This window comes from Micromys minutus (assembly GCF_963924665.1).
Source record: "Micromys minutus genome assembly, chromosome: 32".
Classification (NCBI taxonomy): Eukaryota; Metazoa; Chordata; class Mammalia; order Rodentia; family Muridae; genus Micromys; species Micromys minutus.
The window spans coordinates 1930992-1958948 of NC_137967.1; the positions used below are offsets into that span (position 1 = coordinate 1930992).

Consider the following 27957-nt stretch of genomic DNA (forward strand, 5'->3'; position numbering starts at 1 on the left):
GCCTTCACTGGGCCGTCCCCACGAATGACTCCACAGTATTCAGCAACTGAAACAGCACACGGGGCTTCACCACTTATTTTTATTCCTCGGTGAATTACAGAAGCTTGTTTTACAGCTTCTGTGTCGACACAGAGTCAAGGCACAGTGGTCACTCGACTACATGCAGTCCGTCAGCCCAGTGCCATTAGGAGACTAGACTGAAAGCAAGCCTCGACATCACTGGCCTGCCTGCCGGGTTTATCACGAACGTCCTCCAGCACGGTCACAGTTTGGGAACGTCACTGTCTTTCCCCAGGTGGAGGATGGCCTTATTTTCCAGAAGTTCCATTTGTCCACTGCTGGGATTGACCAGGTTGTTCAGCATCGCTCTCACCACCGTCACCACAGGCACGGCATAGCCACTGGCCCAAGAGTCTGGCAGAGAGCTGAAGAATTTCCTAGCTATCCACTCGCCTGGACGAGACTCTTTCCTGTCACACAGTAGGACCCTGGGAGACAGAAAGGTAGAGGAAGAGATGGCATGTGCATTTGGACCTTGTGGGATACTTCAGATTGAGTCCTGGTCCCAAAACCTGTCAACTGAAGCCCAGCCCTCAAGGTACCTGTACTTGGAGGTAGCCCTTATGGAAGTAATTGGAGTTAAGGGATATTTAGGGATGGATAGGGCTGCGGTCCTTCTAAGAAGAAAGGACACCAGATATCTTTCTGTTCATGCACAAGCAAGGCCATGCGAGGCCATGTTGAGAAGGTGGTGGTGCCGACGAGGAGGAGGGGCAACTCAGCAGACACCTACCCAGTGACACCTCTATCTCAGACTTCCAACCTCCAGACTTCAAGAAAATCACTTGGCTCGTGTGGAGGTTGGAAAGTTTGATTTTGGTTAAAAAGGCAAAAACCATTAGTGAATAAATTTTAACATGTAATGGGAAAAAAAACATGTAGGAACTACTTCCAGTAAGTTACAGATGATTATAAAGCAGCCCCAAGCTACCCTTTTTTTTTTTCAAAGCTGAAGTCTGGGTCCTTCAGAGAAGCAATTCACCACTCGCTGACCTTGTTCCCAAAGAGATGAACAAGATGTTCTTAGCTGTCAGCTTTGCCGCTTACTCCTGGCAGCATAAAAACTTACCCTGGCCGAAACACTGACAATCGATCAAACTTTAATTCTTCAACCTTGGCTTCCACTTCTCCCTGGTAAGGTTTAAAAAAAAAATTTTTTTAAATAAAAATAAAATCAGTGTCTGACTGAGACCGATGCACTCAGATAAAGCCTGATAGGGAGTCGCTGGGGCTTGAAGATAATCTGTTTTCTCTGAGTCTCACATCCGTCCCAACCGACAGCCTGAGCCTCGGGTCTGGACCTGACAGAGGAGGCCATTTAATCCGGGCACAATGACAGTGAGCTGCTACTGGTCACAGTGCAGAGAGTAACTGCCAGTGGGATGCTCAACCACAAACGGGACATCCACATCACCCCAAGCCTCCACGACTGAGTGACCACTGCGGGGAAGAGAGGCAGGAAGACCGCTCGCTGCCTGCGTAAGATCAAGCCAGGCAACATCTCCACAAAGAGGTGGCTGCAGACAGCAAATGACCCCTAGGGGAGGGACAATGAGTCTTCTTTAAGGGGATGGCCCCTGGTAGGTCGGCCATGCTCCAGGGGCCACTGTCCTCAATTGTCAACGTCTAAACAGATCCAGAATGTGTCAACCACTTCTGAGCCTTTGCAGCCTCCACCCAGATCTCAAAAAAGAAAAAAAGGTGAAATTATAAATAGAAGATGCTTTAAATTAGAAAGCCATGGATTTTCACAGCAGTGACGTGATCAGAGGGGCCAGGGGAGCTATAATGGGACATGTTCTTCAAGGTCCACCCAGTAAAGAGTCTAAGGCAATGAAGGGAGTAGATGTCAGAACCAATAAAATGCAGAGCCAAGAATTCAGGGTGTCACGCTTAGAAAAAAAGTATAGTTAAGGCAATGAGGATCCCTGAGTGACGTCTATAACTCCAGTGTGAAACGGATGAGGGGCGTTTATAGCATCCACTCTGTGTCCAGGGGAGGACTTTAACCCGGGTGAGCCGATGAAAGCCCTTCTGTGGCTCGGTAGCATTGCTCCTGTCCGCGTCCAGAGACAGGGATCACAAAACCAGGTCTGCCTGCTGCAGCAGCAGCTCCACTTCAACATTAGGAAATGGAAGCTTCTAGTTAGAGTCAGAAATAATCGGGTACTGTACTGGTAAAAGGCATAAATATTCTGTCCTCTTGGCCACAAGAAGAATGGAGGGGAAGCCTCTGTAGCTGAGAGGCCACACGTCCCAGGACCAGGGTTCCCTCTGCCCTACCCACCTGACTGAATAACCAAAGGAGAACACATCAGAAGTGATCTTTTAAAGCATACCTGCCTTCTAAGTATGTTTCTCCCAAAACAGTCCTCACAGCTTTGAGGAATACACAATACAATGTGTTTAGTATTTTTTTTTTAAGATTATACTAGGTACTTAGTATTGCCAATTTCCCTGCGACTGCGGAAGGCAGAACACTCACGGACCTTTACTTGTAAGTATAAGAAACTGCTGGACATATCGGCCCCTCTAGAGGACATCAGGTTGAAATGTTTGCACCCTCCTGCTTTCGCCAGCTCTGCAGACTTTAGCACATAATCCCGGTCAACTCGAACGAATCCTTCCTGGGGGCAAAAGGACGTGAGTTATTTCCTCATGTTACAGGCTCGTGTTAAAGGATGAGCCCCGTCCCCCCAGAGTTGGGTGGCAGGCTTGGAGGCTTAGGGGAAGTGGAGTCCTAAATAAAACGCATTTAAACATAGCCGAAAGCTAGGCCTACACACTGGGAAAGGCCCAACTGTGATTCTCCAGAGGGACACACAGATTCAGCAGGAAAGATGAATGACACGAACCCACACAGATGGCAATGAAACCCAGACAGCGATCAAACCCACTGTGAGCTGAGGAAACAGCTCTGTCTCCATGGCAAGCCTGCCTAGTCACACGTGTTCCTCCTTTTGTCGCTATTACGTACTTATTATTTATCTATTGATTTATTATTTATCCATTGTGCCGTGCTCATCACTGAACTCGGGGCCCAGTCCACCACAAGCAAACCCTTTGCCGTGGAGCGACAACCCCAGCCCATTTCTTTCAACGATTTTACAACTTTGCTTTTTTCTTCTCCCTCCATCAGCTCCACCATGCTGGGATCTCCAAAGTGCCACAGAGGAACACCCAGGCACCATGAGAATGGGAAATTTGATATCTAGTTTATGTGGAGCCTTTACAAAATACTTTGGATTTTATACAGCAATGCATTTTCAAATTTTTAAGAACTGGCAAGCATATAATCAAAAAATGTTAGGAAGGGACCTATCAAAATGACTTGGTGGGCAAAGATGCTTGTCACCTCGAACCTCTGTCCAATCTTCAAACCTGTATAAAGGTGCAAAGAGAGAGCCACCTCTGCAGAACTGTCCCCAGACCTCCATTAAGTGTGCTTGGCTTGCTCGGTCACACACACACACACACACACACACACTTACAAGGTTGGAGACTCTCTCCCCTCACATTGCCCTAGGTTCAGTCCAGTGAGGACAGTGATGATTCTTGATTCTTAATTCACATCACAGGGTCAGTGATATGAATTCAGAGTGTAAAGTATATTCGTCCAAAAATATCTGAGTAGAAAGGTAAACCCAGTTACCACAGGGTAATGGGGAGAAAAGGAGAGAGTTTCCCCAGAGGCTCACTGAGAGATGCATGCTTTCACACCCCAGAGTAGACTGAATGCAGGTCCTTTGCAAAAGCAGTTAGCCCCCGAGCCCTATGTCTCCAGCCCTGGAACTCATCTCTTTAAAAACAAACTGTCACTGTCATCGTTGGTGTTTGGGACTTGGACACTCAGCTAACTCACCTGCCAGCTTGAGCTACATGCTGACTCAGCTTCATGTTTCTGAGTTTTGGGATCAGTGCTAAACGGCCAGGTGAGGCGGTGTATTCCTGCACTCACGGCACATAGGGGGCAGAGGCAAGAAGATCATGGCAAGTTTGAGGCCAGCTTGGATTTTCATAGCAGGTTCCAGACCAGACAGGGCTAAGAGCAAGACCATGTCTCCAAACACAATACACAGATTTTTTTAAAAAAAAAAAAAGTGAAGAAAACCAAATTTTAATACTTAGGGAAAGAAAGAGTGAGAAGGTTGATTTCTTGATGTCTCAAAATGGACGTTTTAGATATGCTGAGAATAGACAGGGAAAACGCCAAACTGAGAAAGAGCCTCCCTGGGTCTCATAAGTTATTTCTTTCCCTTACTCTAATTAAAGGCAACTTTAATAACTGCCTTATTATTCACAACGCATAGTTGGCTAGTAACATAAATTTTGTCTTGCGTTAGCACAATGCTTGGATTATTTTAGCTGTCCGTGTTCCAATGCCTTTTTCTTTTTCCAGCAGTTTCTTTAAAAATAAGAGAGGCTCAGCCAATCACAAGCCTCCAGACCGACGCTATCTCTCTCGCTTAATCCAGGGCCAGGAGAGGGATAATTTGATTAAACTGAGACCCTAATTTATTTGGCTTTAGCTCTGGATCAACCTCCCCTTAACAGGGTGCTGTCATCCCCGATTGTTTGATGGGAATTAAAAGTGACATAAATACCATGGGACTCTTTCAAGCTGATTAGTCAGCGAAGGCCTATCAATACCTCCCCAGCCATCAGTCTCTGGCGTCCCTCCTTTCACCAGCCCAGCTAGCAACTGACAACAGCTCCTTGAAGGACCAGCACCCACGCCAACGTGTGGACCCCCCGCCCCCAGCCCATCATCCCGCCTCAATGGGCTCTGGTGACAAGGTGCCCACACCTTTCTCCGGGGCTGTTCTCCAGACAAAGCTAAATATTGTTTTATTAGCAACCAATGGCCGCTAATCCCAACCGACTTCACAAATCCTCTGAGCCCCTCAAGCTCATTATAAATACGCACTTTTCCAAGCACACTAAATTTTAAATTTCACTTCCTTCACGCTGATGGCATGGCCTTTTAGCTGCTGAATGAGATTCTAAGCATAAGGGTCAACGGCTTCCAGGGACTCGGAAAACCAGCTGAAGCGAGGTCTCTCGGAATGCCTGGAGACACCAGTGTGTGCCTGGTACTGGGGAGGGCAGCATAAGGGAGATGCTATGGGAATCTTAAACGTAGAAGGACGGTTCAGTATTATACATGGCTTCACTTAACACTACTCTCATTCTTGCTCTCGACGGCGCATATTAAAAGCAGTAGAGAAAGCAAACTTGAGAAGCTCTTCTGTACCCTAGAGACAGTGTTTCTGAAAAACTACCTCACTGTCTAACCACAGAGAGAGAGAGAGAGAGAGAATCCAGGTCTCTCCTCAGAGAGCTGGGCTAGTGAGTCTTCACATCCCACAGCCAATGTGCCCTACTTCAAGATGGAGGAACTTTCTAGAATAAGGAATTAAGTTTCCACTGTAATTTTTCCCCCCAGGATCTACTCAAAACAAACAAACAAATTTTTAAAAATGCATACACCAGGGGCTGAAGAGATGGCTCAGTGGTTAAGAGCACTGACTGCTCTTCCAGAGGTCCTGAGTACAAATCCCAGCAGCCACGTGGTGGCTCACATCCATCTGTAATGGGATCTGATGCCCTCTTCTGGTGTGTCTAAAGACAGTGACAGTGTACTCACATACATGAAATAAACAAGTCTAAAACAAAAAAAACAAAAAACAAAACCCCATAAGCCTAAATAATCCCGTCTATAAATTGTCTTAGTCACAATGTTTCACCGTAATAATAGAGAGGTAAATAATACAAGTTATCTAAGAACTGAAGACATCGGAGAACATTCTGGGGCAACAGCCTCCAGGCCCTTCCTGAGGAGGAAGGTCTCTCACTGTGTAAATGGTCTCAGCTGTGAACCTGTTTAGGGTTCTTGCTCCTTCACCTCTTTTCAACCCTAAATCAGAGTAAAGAACAGATGCTGATAGATGGAGAACTGTATGACCCAAACCCTGTGTGTATGAGTGTGTCTGTGTGTGTGCATGTGTGTGTGTGTCTGTATGTGTATATGAGTGTGTGTGTCTGTATGTGTATATGAGTGTGTGTGTCTGTATGTGTGTATGAGTGTGTGTGTGTGTATGAGTGTGTGTGTGTGTGAGTGTGTGTGTGTATGAGTGTGTCTGTGTGTGTATGAGTGTGTCTGTGTGTGTATGAGTTTGTCTGTGTGTGTGTGCATGTGTGTGTGTAAGAGTGTGTCTGTATGAGTGTGTCCGTGTGTGTGTGTCTGTCTGTGTGTGTGCATGTGTGTATGAGTGTGTCTGTGTGTGTGCATGTGTGTGTGTGTCTGTATGTGTATATGAGTGTGTGTGTGTGTGTATGAGTATGTCTGTGTATGTATGAGTGTGTCTGTGTGTGTGTATGAGTGTGTCTGTGTGTGTGTATGAGTGTGTGTGTGTGCATGTGTGTGTGTAAGAGTGTGTCTGTATGAGTGTGTCCATGTGTGTGTGTCTGTGTGTGTGTGCATGTGTGTGTGCAAGTGTGTCTCTGTGTGTGTCCTGGATAATGTCTCCCTATCTGATGTACAGAAATGAGAGACAGCTCTTTCTTAGAGAAAAAGCATAGAAACTCAAGCCAAACAGACACCGAGGATTCCTGAACCCCTCACTGCACTCATTTCAGACGCCCTGCAGGTGACAGGGAGTCATGCGCTAGACAAGGAGTGGGGCTCGGCAGACACTAACCTACATACTCTAGGCTGCACGGCCACCTGTTTTCCCAGAGGACCTGTGATCTGAGTCCTTGGTACTATCAATAACTTCATCACTTCACAAGCCTCCTCCCGAACATCAAGTATAGCAGTGGTGCTCCGAACAGGTCTGGGTATCTTATCCTGGAGGGGAACAGGAACAAATAGGCTGGCTGCCAGGGCTCAGCTAACGCCCACACAGATCTGCCATTACCGCACAGAAGTGGCTATGGGTGACCGGGGACACAACAAACTTGGCTGTGTTCTAAACAGACTTTATCTGTGGAAACTAAAATTAGACCTTACTGTGTTTTCACGAGGCATAACATTTTCAGCCACTTATAAGCACCCATTGATCAGGCTATTCAAAAATCAATGGTTAGTGGCATTCAGCACCCAAGTTGGATGATCAGAGTATGTGATTGGAATCAGAAGCCAGGAGATTCCATGGATGCCTAATGAATGTTGCAATGGCTGCATTAATCACGTCAACAGGATCAAGAATTTGACAGTGCCCACAAATCTGGACTGCATCCCAGCAGTGTCTTTGACTTTTGCTCTTCAAGGTACGTTTGCTTTCTGAGGGTATCCCAGCCTTCACTTGATCAAGCAAGATTAGAACTACAGTACTTGGAAGAGCAGAAGATGATGAATATCACTCCATGCCTCCTCGTAGAAAGTCCAACAGGGAAGCAAGACCAGCTGTCTCAGCTCTCCCAAGGAACCTGCAAACAGGCTCCACGCTTCTAACCTGAGACATGCTCATCCAGCAGGTCTGGATTGGAGCCAAGGCAGAAAGCCAACGATGCACCAGCTACGAGCCTGTGAGTGGGGAAGGAGGGCAGCACCTAAGCAGCCACCGACGAAGAAAGAAACTGGTTCCCAAATGGCTGAAGGAAGCTAAGATGTCTGCCTAGCATCAGTTCTAATGAAAACCTGTGGGTTAAAGAATAGTGTAGATCCTCCTGCTGGAACACCGGTGTGTAATCTCACTTGAAGAAAGCATCATTGCAGAATTAATTCGTCATGATGAGGCTGTACTGCGTGTGCTCAGACACACGCACATAGGGAAAAGGTCTTGTGTAAAGATGACCATCAGAAGACAGAGGGAGAGCCCAGAAGTGAACACTTCCATCAAGGAAATACCCATTAACACCCTGGCCTTAGACTTCTAATCTGCAAAGCCAGGAGACCACACATGTCGCTGTTTACCCAATGCTCCTTCGTTAAGGGTATCTCAGGAGACTATTCCTCAAAGGCTCACAGAAGGACTAGCCAGCTACTCAGAGGATCTGAACACTGAGACACTTTTCTACATGTCTATACTAAAGACTCAGATTGTTGAGGCTGACAGTGTTCCTGTAACAAACAGTTACTGAAAGACACGAGACCGGCCAGCAGACTTGCAGGGTCCATTTGATTAACCACTTGGCTAGTTCTTCTCCAGAGAAGTCCAGTGACCCAGAATCCCAGCAGGAATGTGCTCAGAAAGCTACAAGCCCCTCTGAACTATGATTCCTAGCCATTTAAGTTATTGCAACCTCCAAACGGTGTTCTAACTCTGAATCTAAATTAGCTTTTTTTTTTTTCTTTTTTCTTTTTTTTAGGTCTCTGTTCTTTGCTTTGCAGACGGGGTCTCACAAACTCCAGGCTGGCCTCACATTGGTTATGTAGCCTTGGACTCTTTGGTCCTTCGAGGACTGGGAATACAGGTACCTATCACCGCACCAGACCTTAAAAGGCCTGGTAATCTGAGTCTGACACCTAGAACCTACAGAAAACAAAACAGATGGCAAGACAGGGGGCAGAAACAAGAAAATATCCTGGAAGCTTGGAAGGCAGCCAGCCTGAAGCATGGTAGACAAGGTGGGGGAGATTCTTAAAAGTTGTCCTTTGACCCCCATTTGTGCACCCTAACACATGAATCTGAGTGCACATGTACACTGTGCACGCACGCACATGCCTTTCCAGGGGCAGACGTGGCTTACTACCTGGCCCATATCCTCTTGATCCTTTAAACTCATTTCTGAGACTATTCACTTGGCTGCTCTTTGCCCTTTTGTAATCATCAATTACCTTTATCTTTCCAAACTGATTTTAAGGACAAAAGGCACCAGGTAGCTTAGGAGTTAGGTGGGAGCCACCTTGATTTAAAAAAAAAAATCTATTTTCCTCTGGTTAGAACTACAGTTTCAGTGCGGCACTTAACATTTCCCCCCAATACCGTATGATAGCTGCCTCACCCTTTGCTTAAAGCGGCAGTTCACTTTGCTGAGTCATTGCCAACTCCTGCCTTGAGCCTGAAGCTGAACGCTGCAGTGTGCTTTTGGCGGACAGGTTATTGTGACCGACTCGGGACAGAAAGGACCACACCAGCCGAGGAGGAAGAAACACAGTTCTCCAGAAAGCAGACTTCTCCGTAATCTAGTTTCTACCCCTGAGCGTCCAGGCTGGAAGTGTAAATCTGCACAGGACAGCATGGGGCCACCTCTGCTGGAAACACTTGCAGAATTGCTTTCTGTACCACCAAGAAGCCCAGAGAGACACAGCCGAGCCACTATTCTGCTGGCAGAGACCCACAATTCACAAGCACAGCAATCTACTGGTTTGTGACAACTACTGTTACTGAGGCTGGGGAGGTGGTTCAGTGATTAAGGGCAGGTCCAGACTCTGCTTTCAGAGGGTCTCAGTTCATTTCCCAACAGCCACACCAGGAGGCTCACAACTGCCTCTAACTCCAGTTCCAGGAAGCTCCATACCACTGGCCTCCAATGAGCACCTGTAACACACACACACACACACACACACACACACACACACACAAAACAAAACTAAACAAAAACTAGTTAAGTCACTGGAGAGGTTAATGCTGTTAACTTGATCTGGGCATATCTGTAGGGCGTTTCTAGATTGGGTTAATTTGAGGTGGGAATCCCACTCTAAATGCGGGTGGCACTATTCCACGAGCTGGGGTCCTACACTGAACACAAGGAAGAAAGCGAACCGGGCCCCGGCATCATCTTTCTGTTTCCAGACTAAAGCTATGTTGATGACCAGCTGCTTCATGCTCCCTACCAAGCTGGACTGAGCCCTCGGACTGTGAGCCTCGATAACCCTCACCGTCCTTAAGTTGCTTTACCAGGTACTTTGTCATGGCGGTGAAAAAAAAAAAAGCAGCTAATACAATCATCAGCAGAATCAGTGTCCTGCATATTCAATAGACACATGGACTTCAGCCATAAATTCTGCAAGAGGCACAAACTACATTCAAGATCTGAACTGAAAAGGATGTATAAGCATTTGCCCATGATCTCTGTTACAAACCATGACTTTTAGCTATGCAGTAAACTATAGCCTCTGGATAGGGGCTGACTCAATTTAGTACACCATTAAAGAGAAAATAAAATGTGTATTAAGGCAGTTTTGCGTCAGTGAGGGCTGAGTCACGCCTTGGCTGAATCACTCCTGGTGGCTAAGTCATCACGGGGTGCTGACTGAGTCGTGCCTCTGCGTTCTTATGCTCTGGCCCCCAAGTTTAAGGGATGGCTTGAAAGCAGGTTGGGGCAAATAAGAGAGAGAGAATGCTTCAAGCCTAAAAACATTTATTATGGAAAGAAATATAAAGCTTGCTGCCCACGGCGTGAGCCAACTGCTTTTGCCTGGAGACTGTTGGCTGCCTCCCTTAGTCAGGGTACATGGTGATGATTATGTCTGCCACAGGCTCGGTCCCGGAAATATCTGTGATGTGTCTGGCATTCAGCCTTAACTCAGAGGCTATTACGTAAATGATGGCCCTACCTGAAACACCCTAAGTATAATACAGATGGAACAGCAGATGGAATCTTTTTATTTTATTTTATTTTATTTTTAGCAGATAGACTGTTAGAGCACATTTTTTACATTTAACTACTGCATTGTGCCCCCACGAAAAAAGAGTAGGCAAGAAAAGAACCCTTGATAGCATTTTCTAACATCAGTGGGGGGAGAGGCTTTTGGTCCAGTGAAGGTTTGAAAGGCTCGTTTTCCCAGTGTAGGGGAATGCCAAGGCGCTGAGGTGGGAGAGGGTGGTTAGGAGAGGGAGTACGTTATGGAAGAATTGAGAGGGAGAGGTGGGAGGGGATTGTAGGAAAGAGATAACATCTCAAATGTAAATGCTGAGAATAACCAAATAAAAAAGAAGAAGAAAAAGAAGAAAAGAACACTTGACGCTCCAGAGGTGACGCAGCAGTTGAGATCTCAAAGTGCTTCTGCAAAGGACCCAAAGTCGGTTCCCAGGACCACTGGGCAGCTCACCAACACCTGTGACGCTTCTGAACTCTGTGGGCACCTGCATTCTCATACGGACACAACCCCCTTCCCCTACACACATAAAGGAAATGAAGCAAATCTTTGAAAGCAAAGGAAGGGAAAGATGCTGGCCAGTAAGAGAGGAGGGGTTATTTTCTTGCTCACCGCTCCGGCTATTTTCCTGGTGGTGCCCAGACAGCAGAATCCGACATCGTGGCCTTGAAAGGCAGAAGTGTAGTCATCCAGCTTTTCAAAATCCACCACTTCCTGATGCTAGACAAGGAAAGGAAACAATGCATACAACTTCATACACTTAAAAAAACAGGCAAAACCCCTTTGAGACATAAAGAATAAATGACAGGTGATTATCTGAATCTCTAAGCTTATCATATCAAATTTGCCAAATCCCCCTTTTCCTACCAAAAGAGAAAAAAATTAATTTGGAGTTGAGTGTAGATGGCTACTCAGTGGCCAAGTGCTTCCAAGATTCATGTGAGGCCCTGGGTTGGGTACCAAGCAATGAAAAATATCTTCATCAAAACTGATAATCAGTGACTCACATGTATGTCCACAGAACATGTAACTGCAGTAGAGCAAGTCAGATTCCAAATATCAAGGTCATTCGTACCTTACCTTTGGGAAGACAAAAATACCATTCTATATACTTCACCAGGAAGGAAACCATTTGGGTAGGATGTGGAAACAAAATGGTAGCTAGGATGTCAAAGACCCAGCTTTGAATCCTAGGCCTGGTACTTAAAGATGCATTGTGACAATGCTTTAAATGCTTTCTTTCTTTTTTTTTTAAAGTTTATTTTATGTGTATGGGCACTTTTGTCTGCATCGTCTGTGCACCACATGTATCTACTGTCAGAGGGGCCCAGAGGAGGGTATCAGATTCCCTGGAACTGGAATTAACAGATGGTTGTGAGCCACCGTGTGGGTGGTAAGAATGTAACCCAGGTCCTCTGGAAAAGCAGCCTGTGCTCTTCGGAGCCATCTCTTCCAGCCTGTGGCTCATTGCTCATCATACGTGTGTCTGAATTTTGTTCAGCTGTCATGTCTAGGTGATGTTCTTTCAATTCAGTTCACAAACCACCATCATGAGAATGAGCCAGAAGGAACCTGAGACAAAGGCATTTTCTTAGGACTCTTGCCAATGTCTGAGTCAGTCTCTGCAGTCGCATAGCTCCCTCCTTATTTCTCTCCTTCTCCTCCTTCTCCCTTCCCTCCCTCCCTCCTTCTCTTTCTCTCTCTCACAAGGCCAGACTGGCCTTAAACTTCCACATAACCAAGGCTGTCCTTGAGCGCCATCCTCCTGCCTCTGTCTCCCAAGTGCTAAAATTACAGGTATGCTCCACCGTATCCAATCATAGAGTGCGGGGAACCAGGGGCCTTAACTGTGCCAGGTGAGTGCTCTGTCAACTGAGCTTCATCCCTAGCTCAATGTGTTCTCCTCTGCGGTATTTCTAATTTCTATTCTCCACTGAAATTGGCAAGCCATTGAAAGAAACCGAGGCAGGGGGCCCGTGCGCTCAAGGCCAGCCTACCCTAGTGAGAGAAACACTGTCTCAAACCTAAGCCACCTATATCTAAGGGAATAGGATTGCCGTCAACCGTGCAGTGTTCCATCACACAGGAGTTCAGAGGAGTGCCAAAGAATATTGTAATCTTAGGCTCCACTTGCCGGGAATCTCCCCAGGGTTCAGGAAACTAGACTACAGAGTTTACACAGTACCCAGCCCAGCCCAAGCAGAGCCAGTTCTGATGCACCAGGCGTTTGTAAAACAAAACAACCAGGAAATCATGGAAATAAAAAACTTGTACTTGCGAGTACGCACACCAGGAAAAACGTGAGCCCCACAGGAGACTGCCTTGAGGTCCCGGGAGCACACTACACTGTAATTTGCTGCAGTTGATAGGTAACTCATGTTTACTGGGGAACAGAATGTCCACGGTTCTCCAATTGGGCATAATTACCAGATGGAAGTCTGGCATTACGATTTGCTGTAACTTACGAGGAGGGTAGTATGTGTTTACAAACACACAGGTCTGAGGATGCCTGCTTGGAAGAAATTTGGGAGAAATGTCCTTGTCACACTTTTCCATTGTGACATTGTGAAACACACGGGTAGGCAAAACGTGCAAGCAGTGCGTTCTAGGAACTGTAAACAGCGCCTTTTTCTCGATACCATACCGGGTTCCAGTCTAAGTTCCGAACACAGATTGCAGCACGCTACAGTATAAAAGGCAGGCCCGCAAGCCAGGCACAAACCAGGGCGTGATGGAAGGGCTCGTCTCTATCAATTCTGACCATTTCTTAGTCTCTACCACCACCTGGCTACGGCCAGCCTCTGGATATGAACACCTTCCCCTCCGCAAAATGATTGCGGCTACATTCCCTTTTAGCCCCAGCTCAAATACCCACCACATTTTTATAAGCCTCGTCCTCAAATGAGAGCTTCCTCCGACCAATGAGCGTCACTTTGGAAAACAGGTTCTGCCTCAGGATTTCTTTTAAAAGTACTTTGCCGGTTTCCCCGCTGGCACCCAAAATAAAGACGGATTTGTTCTGCATCTTGAAATCTTCCCGAAGCTTCCGCAGTGTTTCCTTGTCCGCCATGCTGGAGAAACGACACCCACGGGTACTGTTTCAGAGTGCTAGGGGACACTCTTTACCCTGGGGGACAAGGGTTGTTAACTGTTGGGCAGAAGAGACTCTACACAGCCCCAACCATGGGGAAGTGCTGAGTCACACAGCTATGGACGGTGGCTGGATGTGCCCGGGCCACCCAGCCTCGCAGCCCACTGTAACACGGCTCGCCTGGACAAGGCTGCGGGGCCCGGCTCCATTCCCTACCCGGGGTTACCTGGGGGCAGCCCCGGACCCCTCGTCCCCACGCTGAAACAGTAGCATTGAAGCCACCAACGCGGCTACCGCCACGCCCAGCAGCGTGGGACCGAGCATCGCTCCGCCTGCAGCCCCCACAGTCTCCCCTCCTGGCTCGGATCCTCCCCAGAGGTCCAGCCGGAGCCTACCCGCCGCGGCGTCTTCCGGTGACAGTGCTCGCGGCCCCGCCCCACCGAGGGCCGGAGCTGAGCGCGGGACCCGCCCCTGCGCAGGAGCTGCAGCTAAGGCTCGAACCACTCCCGGGAGCTGAGCTGCAGTGGGGCCTGGGCACTGAGCTGTGCTTCACCTCAGCACAGATTTTTCTCCCCACAACCCTCCTTGCAACTGCGTTCTTCCTGTCTGGGGCCAGAGCCTTCAGTTTTAGCTAAAAGGCATCCCAGACTTGGCCCTTGGTCCCTGAAGTGTAATTTTCATCACGTATTGGAAGGCATCATCCCTTTCTCAGGCTTGGGATGCAGCATGTAGCTTAGTTAATCAAGTGATTGCCTGTCATACACGGAACTCTGGATGTTGTAGCACAAGCATGCACTACCAGCAGGTATGATCCTCCTTGGAAACATTGTGCTCTGAGTTCTAGGACATCCTGAAATATATGAGCTTCTGTCTCAAGAACTCAGGAGGATTTGTTGAGAGGAAGCTCTCAAAACAGACATGCTGGGGTAAGATCAAAATATATAAACATATGAAATTGTCAGTAAAGTGAAACGTAAAACATTTTTTTAAAAGCCTAGCCCCGTTTAAACACCATGAAAAACAAAACTATTTCTTGCCTCTTTAAGGACACATATCTTATTCCCTCAAGCCAGAAGTCAGGCTGGTTCCTTTGACTAGTTTTTGGGTTGAGGTTCCTGCCCAGATCCTGGCCTCCTTCTGGACAGTTGAGACAGGAAGAGTTTCCAAACCTGATCCTGTGGTTTGAACTTCAATTCACAACAAGATCAATGGTTAGAATACAGGCCACACTGGGCTGGCCCTGGATTTTGAATGCTATAGACTTGAATGACATGAGTCTGGGATATTTTTAATTGAATTTATTTGTGTGTGTGTGTGTGTGTGTGTGTGCTGGAGTCATGATGGGTGTATAAAGGGCAGAGGGCACCTTGCAGGATTCAGTTCTCTCCTTCCATGATGTGGGTTTGCATGATCTAATTCAGCCTCTCCCAGACCCAAGCACCTAGTGATCCTAAGCAAAGATAGATTGGACTGTGAGCGTGGTGCTCCATCGCTCAATCCAGAAGTCAAATGAAATATACTTTCCCCCTCCTTGCTGGTTAGGTGTTATTATATAAAAATATGGCCTAGGCATGGCATTGAAATATTTCCTTACAGGTTTTCCCACTTGGGGAAGCAATACAAAGATGCAGTGAAGACCAGGGGTGGAGCCCAGCTAGGCAAGAAAAGGGAGTTTAGGATGATGGATGGCTTCCTGTAAGCCTCTGCCCTGGTTCGCCTGCTTTAACTGCTGCCTGTTCGCAGAGGCTGTACTGAGGGCTTCCTGCTTATTCTGCCTATAAAGTCCTTTCCCAACTCACTCCAGCCAGATGGACTGCTGCTGGCAGTTTAAAATGGAGGAAACCGAGGACACTGTTGTCCTTCCCCACTGGGCTGTCATGGTGCCGGCTATCAGATTGTGTAGGCTCTGCCATGCATCTTCTCAGAGACTGTCATATGAAAAGATACCCTCAGATCTTGTCAGCTAACATGGGGGGAGCATGTCTTAAATCCCTTATAGAGATTACTGACTATCGAAAGCTCATTCTTTCTTTTGCAAAATCGAGATATGGTGTTTTTAAGATAAAATGCTTGGGTCCTAAGGGTTCAGGTGATGATTCTAAAACATTGTATACCGTGGCTAAAATATTGTATACCATGGATAAAACATTGTATACCATGGCTAAAACACAGTATGCTATGGCTAAAACATTGTATACCATGGCTAAAATATTGTATACCATGGCTAAAACATTGTATACCATGGCTAAAATATTGTATACCATGGCTAAAACATTGTATACCATGGCTAAAATATTGTATACCATGGCTAAAACAAACATTGTATACCATGGCTAAAACATTGTATACCATGACTAAAACATTGTATACCATGGCTAAGACACAGTATACCATGATAAGGTACACAGCCCCAATACACATTACCCCAGAACATGCCTTTGTTATTATATTTTGGAGACTCCTTTCCACTGAGAGGCTGGAAGGTTTTACTCTGCTTAGTCTTGCTTGCTCCAGAGTCATAGGGCACCCACTCTGGTATCTTAGGGTTTGGGGGGTTTGCTTTGTTTGTTTTACCTAGTTTATGTGTTTAATATTCATCGCTGTTTATAGGACGTATAATAAATTCCATGAGTCTTATTCACTTCATGGGGCACTTACTTCATTAAAATAAGATATATACAGGGGGCTGGAGAGATGGCTCAGTGGTTAGAGCACTGGCTGCTCTTCCAGAGGCCCTGAGTTCAATTCCCAACATCCACATGGTGGCTCACAACCATCTGTAAAGGGATCTGATGACCTCTTCTGTTATGCATAAAGAATACACAAATAAAAAAAAATAAAGGAATACATCTTTAAAAAAGCATGTGGCCCCGCATGGTGTCAGGAGCTTTTAGTCCCAGCACACAAAAAACAGAAGTAGGAGATCTCTATGAGTTTGAGGCCAGCCTGGTCTTTCAAATAAGCTTCAGGACAGCCGGACTTCCATAGAGAAACCTGGTCTCAAAATTCAATAGCAACAAAAACCAGGTAGGGCTGTGGAGAGGGTTCCACATGCAAAAGCATAAGCCCTTCATAGCTGAAGGAGAGAAAATGTTGCCCTCTGACCTTCTTATCTTACCGCTATATGCCCACCCCTTCCAATAAATAAATACATGTAATAAAAAATTAAAATATATAGATTTAAAGTGTGCCTCAAACCAATGTTTGTCTAACTTAAGTTCATTTTTGTGGCCCTGGAACTGTGTCCTGAGACATGTGGTCAGTCAGCTCTGAATGTTTCTTCCTGAGTAGCTGTTCTATGGTGCTCTCTCCTACCATCCTGGACTTTCCCCTGGTAACCACGGCAACTAGAACACAGCAACACAGTGGTAGCCAGGTCTAGGGTAAAGATAAGATTAATGAGGATATTATCACTCCTCAACAGATGTTTTAAAAATCATAAGACCTCTCTTTCCTTCCCTGGCCACAGCTACAAGGGATCTTTAGATTCTAGACCACATGCAGAGTAAAAGGTTAAGTCTCAAGACAGACTCCAAGATGTAACTTTATGAAGTCACCTCCCATGATAGGGTACATCTCTGTGGTGATGCTGCCATTGGGAGTCACCCACACTCCTGCAAGTAACTCTGCACCCAAGTTCTGTAACCCCCGCCCCCAATAAACTCATTAGCTTCACCAAGTTGAACTTTTAGTAAAATTAGTACCTGCCTGTCTTTTACGTCCTTTGGGGGTAAATAGAAAAGAGAAATGGATACCGTGGTGTGTTCCACTGTTCCAGAAGACTAACCCGAATCCTGCTTGTAAACAGGTTAGGTTTGCTTCCAGTTTCTATTTTCTTTTTTTGCTTTGTTGGTTTTTATTTTTCTGTTACAAACAAGGATTTGAACATTTCACATGTGTTCAAGCTGTGGATGTGTTCTCATCACTCTCCTAGAGCCGGTGCACCATTTCAGATGTCACCTCCTTGGTATCATCATTAGCCTTTAGAGGCCAAACAGCTCCCCATCGTCCTTTCAGCCAGAGCTCTACACTGTGGCACACGCAGATGCCCATGTTGAGTCTGCCTTTCCCAGGGTCACTTTCAAGCTGACCATGTGACTAAGACCTTGCCCATGAGAAGAGCCATAGCCTGACGTTGGTTTTCCCATCTGTGGATGAGTGAGGACAGTGACCTAACTAAGCTTGACGCTGGATCGTCACGCGAGTGGTCCATACAGTGTCCACTCTTCGTTAGAAGCAGAGGACGGCCATTAGCAATGATCTCATTGCACTCGGATACTGAAGCACACAGTGGGGGGGAAGGGTGTTCTGTTCTGACTACTTCAGGGCATTCTTTAGGAAAATAATGACAAATGAAACTTTAGAAAATCAAGCTGCCTGGGCTCGCCCTGGACTGACTAGCTCAGGATCAGTAAGAATTTGTCTTCTGTTTCCAAAGGGTTTCTCTCTCTCTCTCTCTCTCTGTGTGTGTGTGTGTGTGTGGGCTGTGTGCTTTTGGATGCCCAAAAGAAGCCAAAGAGAGGATTGGATTTCACAGAGCTGGAGTTGCAGGCGGTTGTGAGCTGTCTGATATGCTTTGCTTGGAGAGTATCATGTTTTCTTTACCACTGAGCCATCTCCCCAGCCCAGGACCAGCTGCTTTTAAAACTGCTGAGAGTTTGCTTCTCAGTTAAATAAGAATTTCACTCTGGGAGGAAAAGTCGTTGGGATCTATTTCCTTATGTTATCCCGAAAGAAACTTCCTGCTTAAGGAGGTTTAAGTCTTCTGCTTAAGGAGGGTGCATGGTGACTGGAAGAAAACTGGGCTTCAAGTCTTCCACTTTAAAAAAAAAAGTAAAAACATACAATAATACACAGTACTGTTTAGAACTTTATATATTGTATGACACTTGTAACATTTGAAGACAATTAAGGAGACAGAAAGAGAAAGGGAAGAGGGAAATGGGGAGAGAGAGAAAGGGAGAGAAAGTGTTTTTACAAACACAGACAAAATTCACTTTACATATTGTACAGGAAGGAAGGAGCAGAAAGAAATCCAGACAGACGAGGGAAAGACCAGGGGAAATGTGTACAGAAGCTGTCACAATTCTGACATGACAGTGAATAGCTGTCGTTCAGGAAAGAAAGCCAGTTTTCCAGGGCACGTTCCACGTTTAAGCTCCCATGCACCTGCCTGTATCCAGGAAACACATTCAGTCCAGTCTCAGCTGCTCTGGAGTAATTGCAGATACCAAGCAGCAGATGGCGCCAGAGAAGGCCGAAATGCTTGCTCACTCAGTTGCCCAGGTGGTCCAAAATGCCTTCCAATCTTTATTTATAAGGAAGCTTATAGGGTTGGCTCTCTGGGTTGCTAACGTATGGAACAATTATGCGTGCGAGTTTAGTGTCTAACACTTTCAGTGTGAGCGGGGGCGGGGCGGGGGTTCAGAACGCAAAGGGATGGCCTCTAGATGGCCTGGGTTCACTCAGCTGCTTTCCGTGTGCCTGGCGGTACGTTAAACACCAAGGGTAGAAAGACAGATGGGATCACATTTTCTGCTGAACCCATTTGAAACCGATATTTAAAACTTTACGCGACTTTGCTACATTTCTATTTGAAATTCTTACACCCTCACCTATTACACTCTTTAGGGGAAGTGTGTGATGGTTGGTTGGTTGAGTCGGGCAAGCACAGGCGGTTTAGGCTGGTATTTGGTTTGGATTATACAGCCCAACTCCTTCTTGTACTAATGCATTGGTAGGCTATGCCCTGACCTATAGGCTCTATGTATACATTCCATCCAAACAAGTCACCTAGCAACCACAGGACACCCTCAAGCCCTTGCTTACAAATAGGTGGTTTGTGTGTGTGTGTGTGTGTGTGTGTGTGTGTGTGTGTGTTTGTGCACACTCGTGCATGTGCGAATTTTCTCATCTATAAACAACATAAACCTTTATTCACCTTTAGTAGCAAGGTTTCTATTCAACAAGTTTCTGTTCAAATGCATTCTCAGTTCCTCCTATAAAGAATAGAAGGTTCAATCAGGCCTAAGCTAGCTTTGGATGGATGTACAATAAGGCAAGTGTGTCTTTTAGTTACTTTTTAAGGAGAGTCTCTATTGACTACTTTATGCCTGAGCATAAATGAGGGGGCTTATGGTTAAAATTAGATGCCTTACTGGGAGGAACATGCAGAGTAGAGAAAATGATTTTACAATCTATCAATCAAAATAGAGAGCCACCCAAACCCTGAGCCTTAGCGACCAGCACCCTGCCCTCCCGCACCGTCACCTGTGAAGCCAGAAACGATTATTGGGGCCCCTGAGTATATTTACACGCTTTGTCCTCTATCAATTTTGATATTTGTACCCCTTTTTGTTCTTTACCCAAAATAAACATCTTGCTGCATTTGCAAGTCTCTGTGAGCCCTTCTTTTCAATCCTTTGGATAAGAAGTCAAGAACATACCAACACCCAGGCCAGGCCCTGAGCACAGGTGACAGTCTACACAGAGGCTTTGGAGGGAGACAGCTGGGCCCCGGTCTCGCTTGTGCTAGTTTCTGTCCCCCTCTGTGTGTCCTGGGTTGCTCACGACCAGTTCTTCCCGCCCAGGTGCTGTGAAGATCGACTGGATAATCAATCCATTCATCAATAGAGAGTGCTTGGAATTATGTCATGGTTAAGAGCCTAGGCTCCATTATTCTTGAGTACTGCCTAGACTCAGGAATCTAGCTGAAAAAACTCCCTTCAGAGCCTGGAAGGGAAGTCACACCCATCTCACCCACGACACTTACAGACAAGAAAATGGAATTCTGCCACCTGCTGGCTGTCAGCCTAACTGAAGTTCTTTTAACTTCCGAAGCCTGGGAAGGGGAACGAATCCTCAAAGCTGCAGCAGGAATTAACAGAGGCCGTGCACATGAAGCTCCCTGCAGTACACACCTGTGCTCACCTCTTTACCCTGTGGTATGGCTTAGTTGCTTTTGCTTTATGGTCCCCATAATTACCGGCAGAAGCAATCTGCTCATGGTGGCTGTCCTGGCTGGTTTTGTGTCAACTTGACACAGGCTGGAGTTATCACAGAGAAAGGAGCCTCAGTTGAGAAAATGCCTCCATGAGATCCAGCTGTAAGACATTTTCTCAACTAGTGATCAAGGGGGGAGGGCCCAGCCCATTGTGGGTGGAGCCATCCCTGGGCTGGTAGACCTGGGTTCTATAAGAAAGCAGGCTGAGCAAGCCAGGGGAAGCAATCCAGTAAGTGACATCCCTCCACGGCCTCTGCATCAGCTCCTGTTTCCTGACCTGCTTGAGTTCCAGTTCTGACTTCCTCTGGTGATGAACAGCAATGTGGAAGTGTAAGCTGAATAAACCCTTTCCTCCCTGAACTTGCTTCTTGGTCATGGTGTTTGTGCAAGAACAGAAACCCTGACTAAGACAGTGGCTGAGGGTTTCATTCAGCCATCCTGGGAAGGTGCAAAGGTGTGGCTCAGGCTGTGGTGACTGGAGTGTGTGGCAAAGACTGCTCACATCGCAGTGGACCAGGATGCAGACACTAAGGCCAGAGCCACAGGCTGGGCTACAGCTTTCAAAGGCCAGTCCCTAGTGATCTCATCCATCCAGGGGGCTTACACCTCCTGCAAGTCCCACAGCTTCTCAATACAGTCCTAGGCATTGTGCCGGGGGAGTGAGAGCTTGAGAAGGAGGCTGTGAGGGACACTTCAGAACCAAACTGACTTTCACTGGAGCAAACTATAGCCCAGAGAAAAAACACGTTTTACAATGGTGTTTTTCTCATCGAATCAAAATGATACACTGTCAAGTCTATGCCAGCTGCACTGGAGGGGGAGCAGGGGCAGCTTCAGAGTTTATCTCCAATAGAGATGGAGGAACCTATAAATCCCCCCATGTTATTTGGGTTGTCCTTTTCATTGAGGAGTATCGGGGGAATTGTGGGGTAGACAGCCAAGAGGAGGGGATAATGGTCCTTAAGGTTGAGTCCCTGTCAATTCTGAGATAAGGGGTCATTGTTTTCCTAGTAGAAGAGAAGGTAGAGGAGGATGAGGAGATGGTTGTCCACAGCTCACTGTGAGCAGAAACTGTGTGGTGGGGAGAGCCTCTCTCTAGAACGCCAAGAAGACAGGACTAGATCCGCTTAGGCCATCACTGTGTTGCTACCAATCACACTGGTGCCTGGCACTTAGTAGATGCTCACTAAATATATCGGAATATTCTTCACAGCATAGAGGATGCATGCATGCTGGCAGAAAGATCAGAAGTCAAGGTGGCAAGTTTGAGAGTTAGCCTCCAAAAATCAAACCAAAGCAATTCGGTTGATGGAAATGGAGATCAGGACAAGTTGGCCAACTAGAAACCTTGTAAAGAGAGCTTAAGTTTCTCTGTCGTTGCTTTTACGTAAGTCTGTTTGTTTGACTTTGGAAGAAGGATCTGTTTATATCTTTTTGCCCTTTGCACTGTAAACAATCCGGGCTGTGGCTCAGTGGTAAAAGCACCTGTGAGACCCTGTGCTCCACGCCCAGAACTACAAAAACAAACACATAAGAAATAAATAAATAAACAAAATTAAACACATTTTCTGCGGGTTTTTGATGCTGCTATTTAAGGAGACCTCTGATGTGAATCTCGGGAGGCCCTGCTTTTGCCCGAACACATTGCTTCTCACTAGGTCCAGCTGACACTGATTAGTGATTCTAACCATCTGAGTAATTATAAAAGTATGTTACCAAAACGCAGTTAATTCCTAAGCTTGATAAATAGTACTGTTTCCCCTCCAAACATCTGAGCTCTTAGAAACCTGATGCTCTGGAGTAATTTTTTTTTAAATCACTTTTATGCAGATCTGCTATTGAAGAGAGCAACAAAAGGGAGAGAAATCACAGCCTACAAGGGAGGAAGCGACCAAGCAGGGTTTCTGCAAGGACAGAAGCGTTCTTAACTGTCAACAGCCTCTTAAAAATCTCCACTGACATTTAAAACTAGCCAGCGAGGTGGACCGTTGGAGCAGAAGGAGCTTGACTGGGTGGAAGACTTGTTTTAATGAAGGTTTGCTGCTGTAAACCCTGGCCAACACTAGAGGGCAGTGCAGTGCTGATATTTCAGCAGCCAAGCTGGGCTGACTCCCAGTGTTAACCCGCAAAGTTACACTCACATCATCCTACTTACAAGGTCGTTAACAAAATTAATGCCAGTAGGGCTTTTATTATGAAAACATTAAATAGTCAAAAAGTAGCAAGAATCTTACCTTAAGATTCCAACCCCACCTCCACACACCCCCCCACCCCCCCACCCCACCCCCACCCCCCCCATTCCGGGCTTCTTAGTATGTCCCTGTCTCTAATCTGTGTCTGAAGTATGTGTTTCAGTTGCTACCCCTGCAAGGTATGAAGTGTCGTTTTTTGTTTTGTTTTTCTTTTCATAAATAATCAAGGTTAATAAAACTCATCTTTATGACCTACCAGCCAATTTATAATTAAACGGTTGCAATTGTCTCAAAGATTGTAATTGTCTCAAAATTCCCATTTTGTGGCTTTGTTTGAATCAGCAATCAAAGAAGAATATTCAGATATGCTATCTCTGAAGGCTCTTTTAGTCTAGATAAACTAATGTTTACCCATCCCTTTCATGCCTACATATATAATATAAAATATATTATTTATAACATTAAATATGTATGCACTAATTTAAATATACAATTACTGTGCATATGACATGCACGTCGATGTTCAGGAAGCATACAGAAATTAAATAATTTTAAAACGCTTTAGATGTATTTATTTTATGTTAGTGTTCTGTGCTTTAATGGACTATATACTGCATGGTGTAGTGCCTCCAGAGGCCAAAAGGGCTCATCAAATCCTATGGAATTGGAGTGACAGATGATTATGAGCCAATCTGTGCGAGTTGGGAATTGAACTCAGGACCTCTGAAAGAGTAGTCTGTGCTCTTAACAACATAGCTATCTCTCTCCAGCCCACAACTTTTTATATATCTAAGAATGAATCATTGGGGCTGGAGAGATAGAGATGTTTAAGAGCATAGGCTGCTCTTCCAGAGGCCCTGAGTTCAATTCCCAGCAACCACATGGTGGCTCGTAACCATCTGTAATGAGATCTGATGCCCTCTTCTGCTGTGTATGAAGACAGCGGACAGTATATTCGTATACATTTAAATAAATAAAAATGAAACATCTATTTTTCTTCCTCTTTTTCCTTCTTTCTTCTTCCTCTTCTTCCTATTGTGATGGTGATGTCATCTCACTTTGAGACCTGATGGCCTGAAACTTCCTGTGTAGACTTGTGGCAATCCTCCTGCTTCAACCTCCCAAGTTGTTAACATTGTGCTGTTAATGGAGCACTTTAGAATTATTAGAGCATTGGGGTTGTAGCTCTTGGTTTTACACCTTGTTGCTCCCAAGCTAAAGGGGACAAGCTTTGCAGGCAAAAAGAGTCGTGTTCAGGTCCCCTTCTGCTATGCCTTGCCTAGGACAAGTCAGTTTGGACCCTGAGTTCATTCTTTATACATTTTCATGATGTGGAATAATTAGGAGGATTAAATGAGACAGAGTATGACAGAGTTTGGAACTGGAAAAACTGCAACATAATCAAAACTAGACTCATCACCTGAATTAGTTTTCATAATACTGAACATTCCTGAGCAAGGCAATGCCACGGTCTGATGAGAAATGCAGACACCTTACTTCATCATGACCAGTGGAAAGTGTTTTAGCTTTTTTTTTTTTTTTTTTCTCATGCTGAAAAACACTTTCATCTTTATGGGCATCCGTGTAGCTGACTTGAAAACAGAAATTAGAGTTCTTGGGCCAACGAGGTGGGCTCATTGGGTGACGGAGCTTGCTGGTATCCCGAGTTCAATTCCCGGGACCTACATAGTGGAAGGAGAGAACAGACTTCTGAAAGATGCCCATTTGACTTCCTTGTGGGTATCCTGGCACCCGAGTAAGCGTGCCCACACAAGTAAACAAATAAACTTAAGAAAAATAAAGGTAGAAATTAGAGTTCTTGCAGAGTCTGGGAGGATGAAGAGATTCTGCTATGTGTTAAGGTGTTGGAGAAAGGTTCATGAGCAGAGTCCAGCCAGACAAGAACTCACAGCACCATTTTTCTGGCTGCATCCTTGCTCCCCCACCCAACCACAAAGGGGAAGATCACAGTGATTGTCTTACTTTACCACCAAGCTTGCCAAGTCTTAGCTGGTGAGCAGAATTCACTAGGACGTCTAACGGGCCAACCAAATGTCAATCACAGTAAATCCCAGGATGGAGGATGGAGCACTCACTCAGCAAAGAAGTGTTGGCTGGTGAACATTTACAAAGACAGGCTTCAAGGATGGAAGCCTGCAAGCTCCCCAGTAGACCAGGGATCATGGTGTGAGACGCCAGTATTCAGTATTTCAGAGCAGTTAAATGTCCTGAAGCCTCAAAGAGCTCTGTCCCTCCTGTGGCCTGGACTGATTCAGTGTGAAATGGAAGTTCATTTGAGAATTCAAAGTAGGAAAGCCATAAGCCTCTTTTCAAGTTGTATAGGAAAAGAAAGAAGAAGGCACACAGCTGGATCTCAATTTGACTTTGTGGGCCCGAAATGGTCTATTTATGAATTTATTTCTTGTTGACATGGGGTGTATCCCAGACTATCTTTGAACTCACAACCCACGTCCTCCTTCCTTCCACCTTTTAGCTGCTGGGGTTCCAGGCATACACCATCACTGTTGGCTGATGCCTGAATATGTTAAAGGTCTCACTATTCAGTGAGTTATAGAATTCTGCCACAGATCCTTTTCGGTAAAAATGACTAAATTTTTAAACAAGTAAAGAATTATTATGCTAAACTAATTATGTATACTTAAGAAAACAACCCCCAAAGCTTTTTTTTTTAAAGTGATATAACTTAGCAACTTTTGCTATACTAATACAACAAACAACACACACTTGGCCAAATTACCCTGGAGAGGATTAACAACTGCCCAGAGTAACTTAGAAAATATCTGCTTCAGCTGACTTTCCTCACAGTAAAATAATTGCTCTTCTAATATGCCACAGACACAGACGTAAACACTGGGGTATTAAACAAACTGTTTTTTTTTTAAAAAGATTTATTTATTTTATTTATATGAGTACACAGTAGCTGTCCTCAGACACACCAGAAGAGGGCATCAGATTCATCACAGATGGTTGTGAGCCACCATGTGGTTGCTGGGATTTGAACTCAGGACCTCTTGTTCGAGGATGGTCTCTCTCATCTCTGCTACTGTCCTTTATGCTCCAGGTTAGTTAGCTGCTGGCCCAAGAGCTTTTGGGCGATAACCAGTCTTCAGCTCCCTTCAGCTTGCATGGCCAGGTTCTTTGCCCCAGCCCGGCTTTGATTCTTTTCCTATCAAACTTGTTAAAATCAAAACTAGTCTGATCCAAAGAAAATAAAAAAATTATCATCTTTACAGCTGTAGTCAGTCAGTCGCTACAGAAATGTCTTTACTCGCAGACTAAATCCCCACGTTCAAGACTGTATGGAGCGTCTCCAAAAGGTCACACTGATCTACGGTACCAACAGGAGCACAAACTCTTTCTTAGAGTAAGATGGAAGCCCAGGAGCATAAGTCCTTCTGTGGCCACTGTTCCAAAGGGAACCCGATTGCTCAGAAGCCATGCTCTCACATAGATGTTTTCAGACAGGCAAGTCACTCCGACCGTATAATCAAAGGCCTTAAATTATTATCCATCTTTGAATGTGTTCCTGAACCCCTAAACTTAAGAGTTAGCTGCAGCTTTGCTTGTAGCATTGCCTACAGTTACTATGTCTCTTCTGAGCCAGGCGATGCTCCTCCCAAGGGTGGAAATGTTGTTCCTGTCTTGCTAGCTGATTCCACAAGCCAATACAGAATCTGTAGTCCTTTCCTGGAACCAAACTTGAGTCTGACTTTCTTGAATGGTCCCCACCAATGTCTGAATGTACCAATTACGCTGTGCTAGAAAGGCCGTCCTTCGAACCAAACTCATGGGGCTCTACCTCACAGTTGCTCTTGGATAAATCCTTTTCTTTTTTCTTTATGAGATCTATCTCCTCCTTCTCTGAAACCCAAAGCTAATGATTTTAACAACCCTCAGAGGGAGCTGCAAGACTCAAGCAAAGGTATTCCATAACAAACAATCATCTCAGAGCTGCAGGTTTCATCTTGAGCCTCGAGATCCCTACCTCTGAAAGTACCTGCCACACAAGCATGATGAGCTGAGTTTGGGTCCCCGTCACCCAGGTAGAAATCTGAGTGTGGCAGGGCTTGCTTATAACCTCAGGACAAATATGGGTGGATTCTGGGAAGGCTCCTTGGCCAGCCAGTTTAGCCAAAACAAGTTCGGTAATAATCTATCTCAGCGAATTAAAGTAGAGAACAATAGGGACGTTCAGCATTGATGTCTGGCCTGCACACACACATACACACACACACTGGATATTATGGGAAATTTTGGCCTAGGCATTATGCTTGGCTTTATCAAACAAAACCATGTAGATACTGACACAGGCATTTGGGGCCTGAAGTGATTTGGATCAGTACTGTACTGGAAAAACACTGGCTCCTTGGACTGAATACATTCCCTGGAGAAGATACACGGAACAGCTCTCTGAGGCCTCTAGAAGGTCTGCTGGAGGAGGTACCCTGTACCTGAGGGGCAAACAAGCAGTGGGTTCCCTAAGTTACTTTCCCATACCCGTGATCTGGCTCTAGGGCATCCTAAAAGGTGGAGTTTGGGGTGAGTACACGGAAGGCCTGTCCTTTGTAGCCAGACGACTTGAGCAGGAGTCACCAATGGGTGCCTTCCCTTTCCCTGGTCCACTGCAAGGGAAAGCAAGCACGGACACATTAGCTCTCCCTCCCCATCAGTATTAGCGGTGGCTTGGCCCTAGGACTAGACCCTTTGAGGGTCTACCTACCCATCACCAGGCAAGCATCAAAGGGCCACCATCCCTCCTACCACAGGTATGGTGGTGGCCACACTCAGCAGGTAAAGACAGCTCCAAAGGGAAACTGCCAAGATTACCCTTCTGTTCTGATCAGCGATTCAGGATCGTCTTATCTTGTCTGAATCGAGAAAGCTGAGTCCTTTATCCCACACCATGCATAGAGCCAAATAAAAAAGGTGGACTATAGAAAAAAAAGATGGCTTTAGGTCTGTTGAGTACTTGTGGCAATGGCGAAGACTGTTCCACATTCTTTCTCCCAAATATGGCTCTGCATTCCCTATGTCCATGTGTTGC

At 45.7% G+C, this 27957-nt stretch overlaps 1 protein-coding gene across 5 annotated transcripts; it reads right to left on the bottom strand.

The window, feature by feature from the left end:
* Positions 1-65: 65 nt before the first annotated feature.
* HTATIP2 (HIV-1 Tat interactive protein 2) lies at positions 66-14126 on the bottom strand. 5 transcript variants are annotated; one of them, XM_080908458.1, is made up of 6 exons: positions 14093-14126; positions 13482-13677; positions 11219-11326; positions 2550-2687; positions 1130-1191; positions 66-488 (listed from the first exon to the last, which is right to left on the bottom strand). In XM_080908458.1, the coding sequence occupies exons 2-6, from the start codon at positions 13674-13676 to the stop codon at positions 263-265; spliced, it is 729 nt and encodes a 242-aa protein (XP_080764584.1). In that variant the 5' UTR covers position 13677; positions 14093-14126; the 3' UTR covers positions 66-262. The 5 variants fall into 5 exon arrangements, with proteins under 5 accessions (XP_080764584.1, XP_080764582.1, XP_080764581.1 ...); XM_080908456.1 differs by having other exon boundaries at positions 13482-13733; positions 14093-14111; XM_080908455.1 differs by lacking the exon at positions 14093-14126 and adding an exon at positions 13924-14056.
* Positions 14127-27957: the final 13831 nt, after the last annotated feature.

Excerpts from the sequence above, each read along its gene's own strand:
- HTATIP2 (XM_080908455.1), bottom strand. The coding sequence starts at position 14,021 with ATGCTCGGTCCCACGCTGCTGGGCGTGGCGGTAGCCGCGTTGGTGGCT. Across the intron at positions 11,327-13,481 it reads ACGAGGCTTATAAAAATGTG|CATCAGGAAGTGGTGGATTT; the intron begins GTGGGTATTTGA and ends TTCCTTGTCTAG. Across the intron at positions 2,688-11,218 it reads CCAGGAAAATAGCCGGAGCG|GAAGGATTCGTTCGAGTTGA; the intron begins GTGAGCAAGAAA and ends TTTTGCCCCCAG.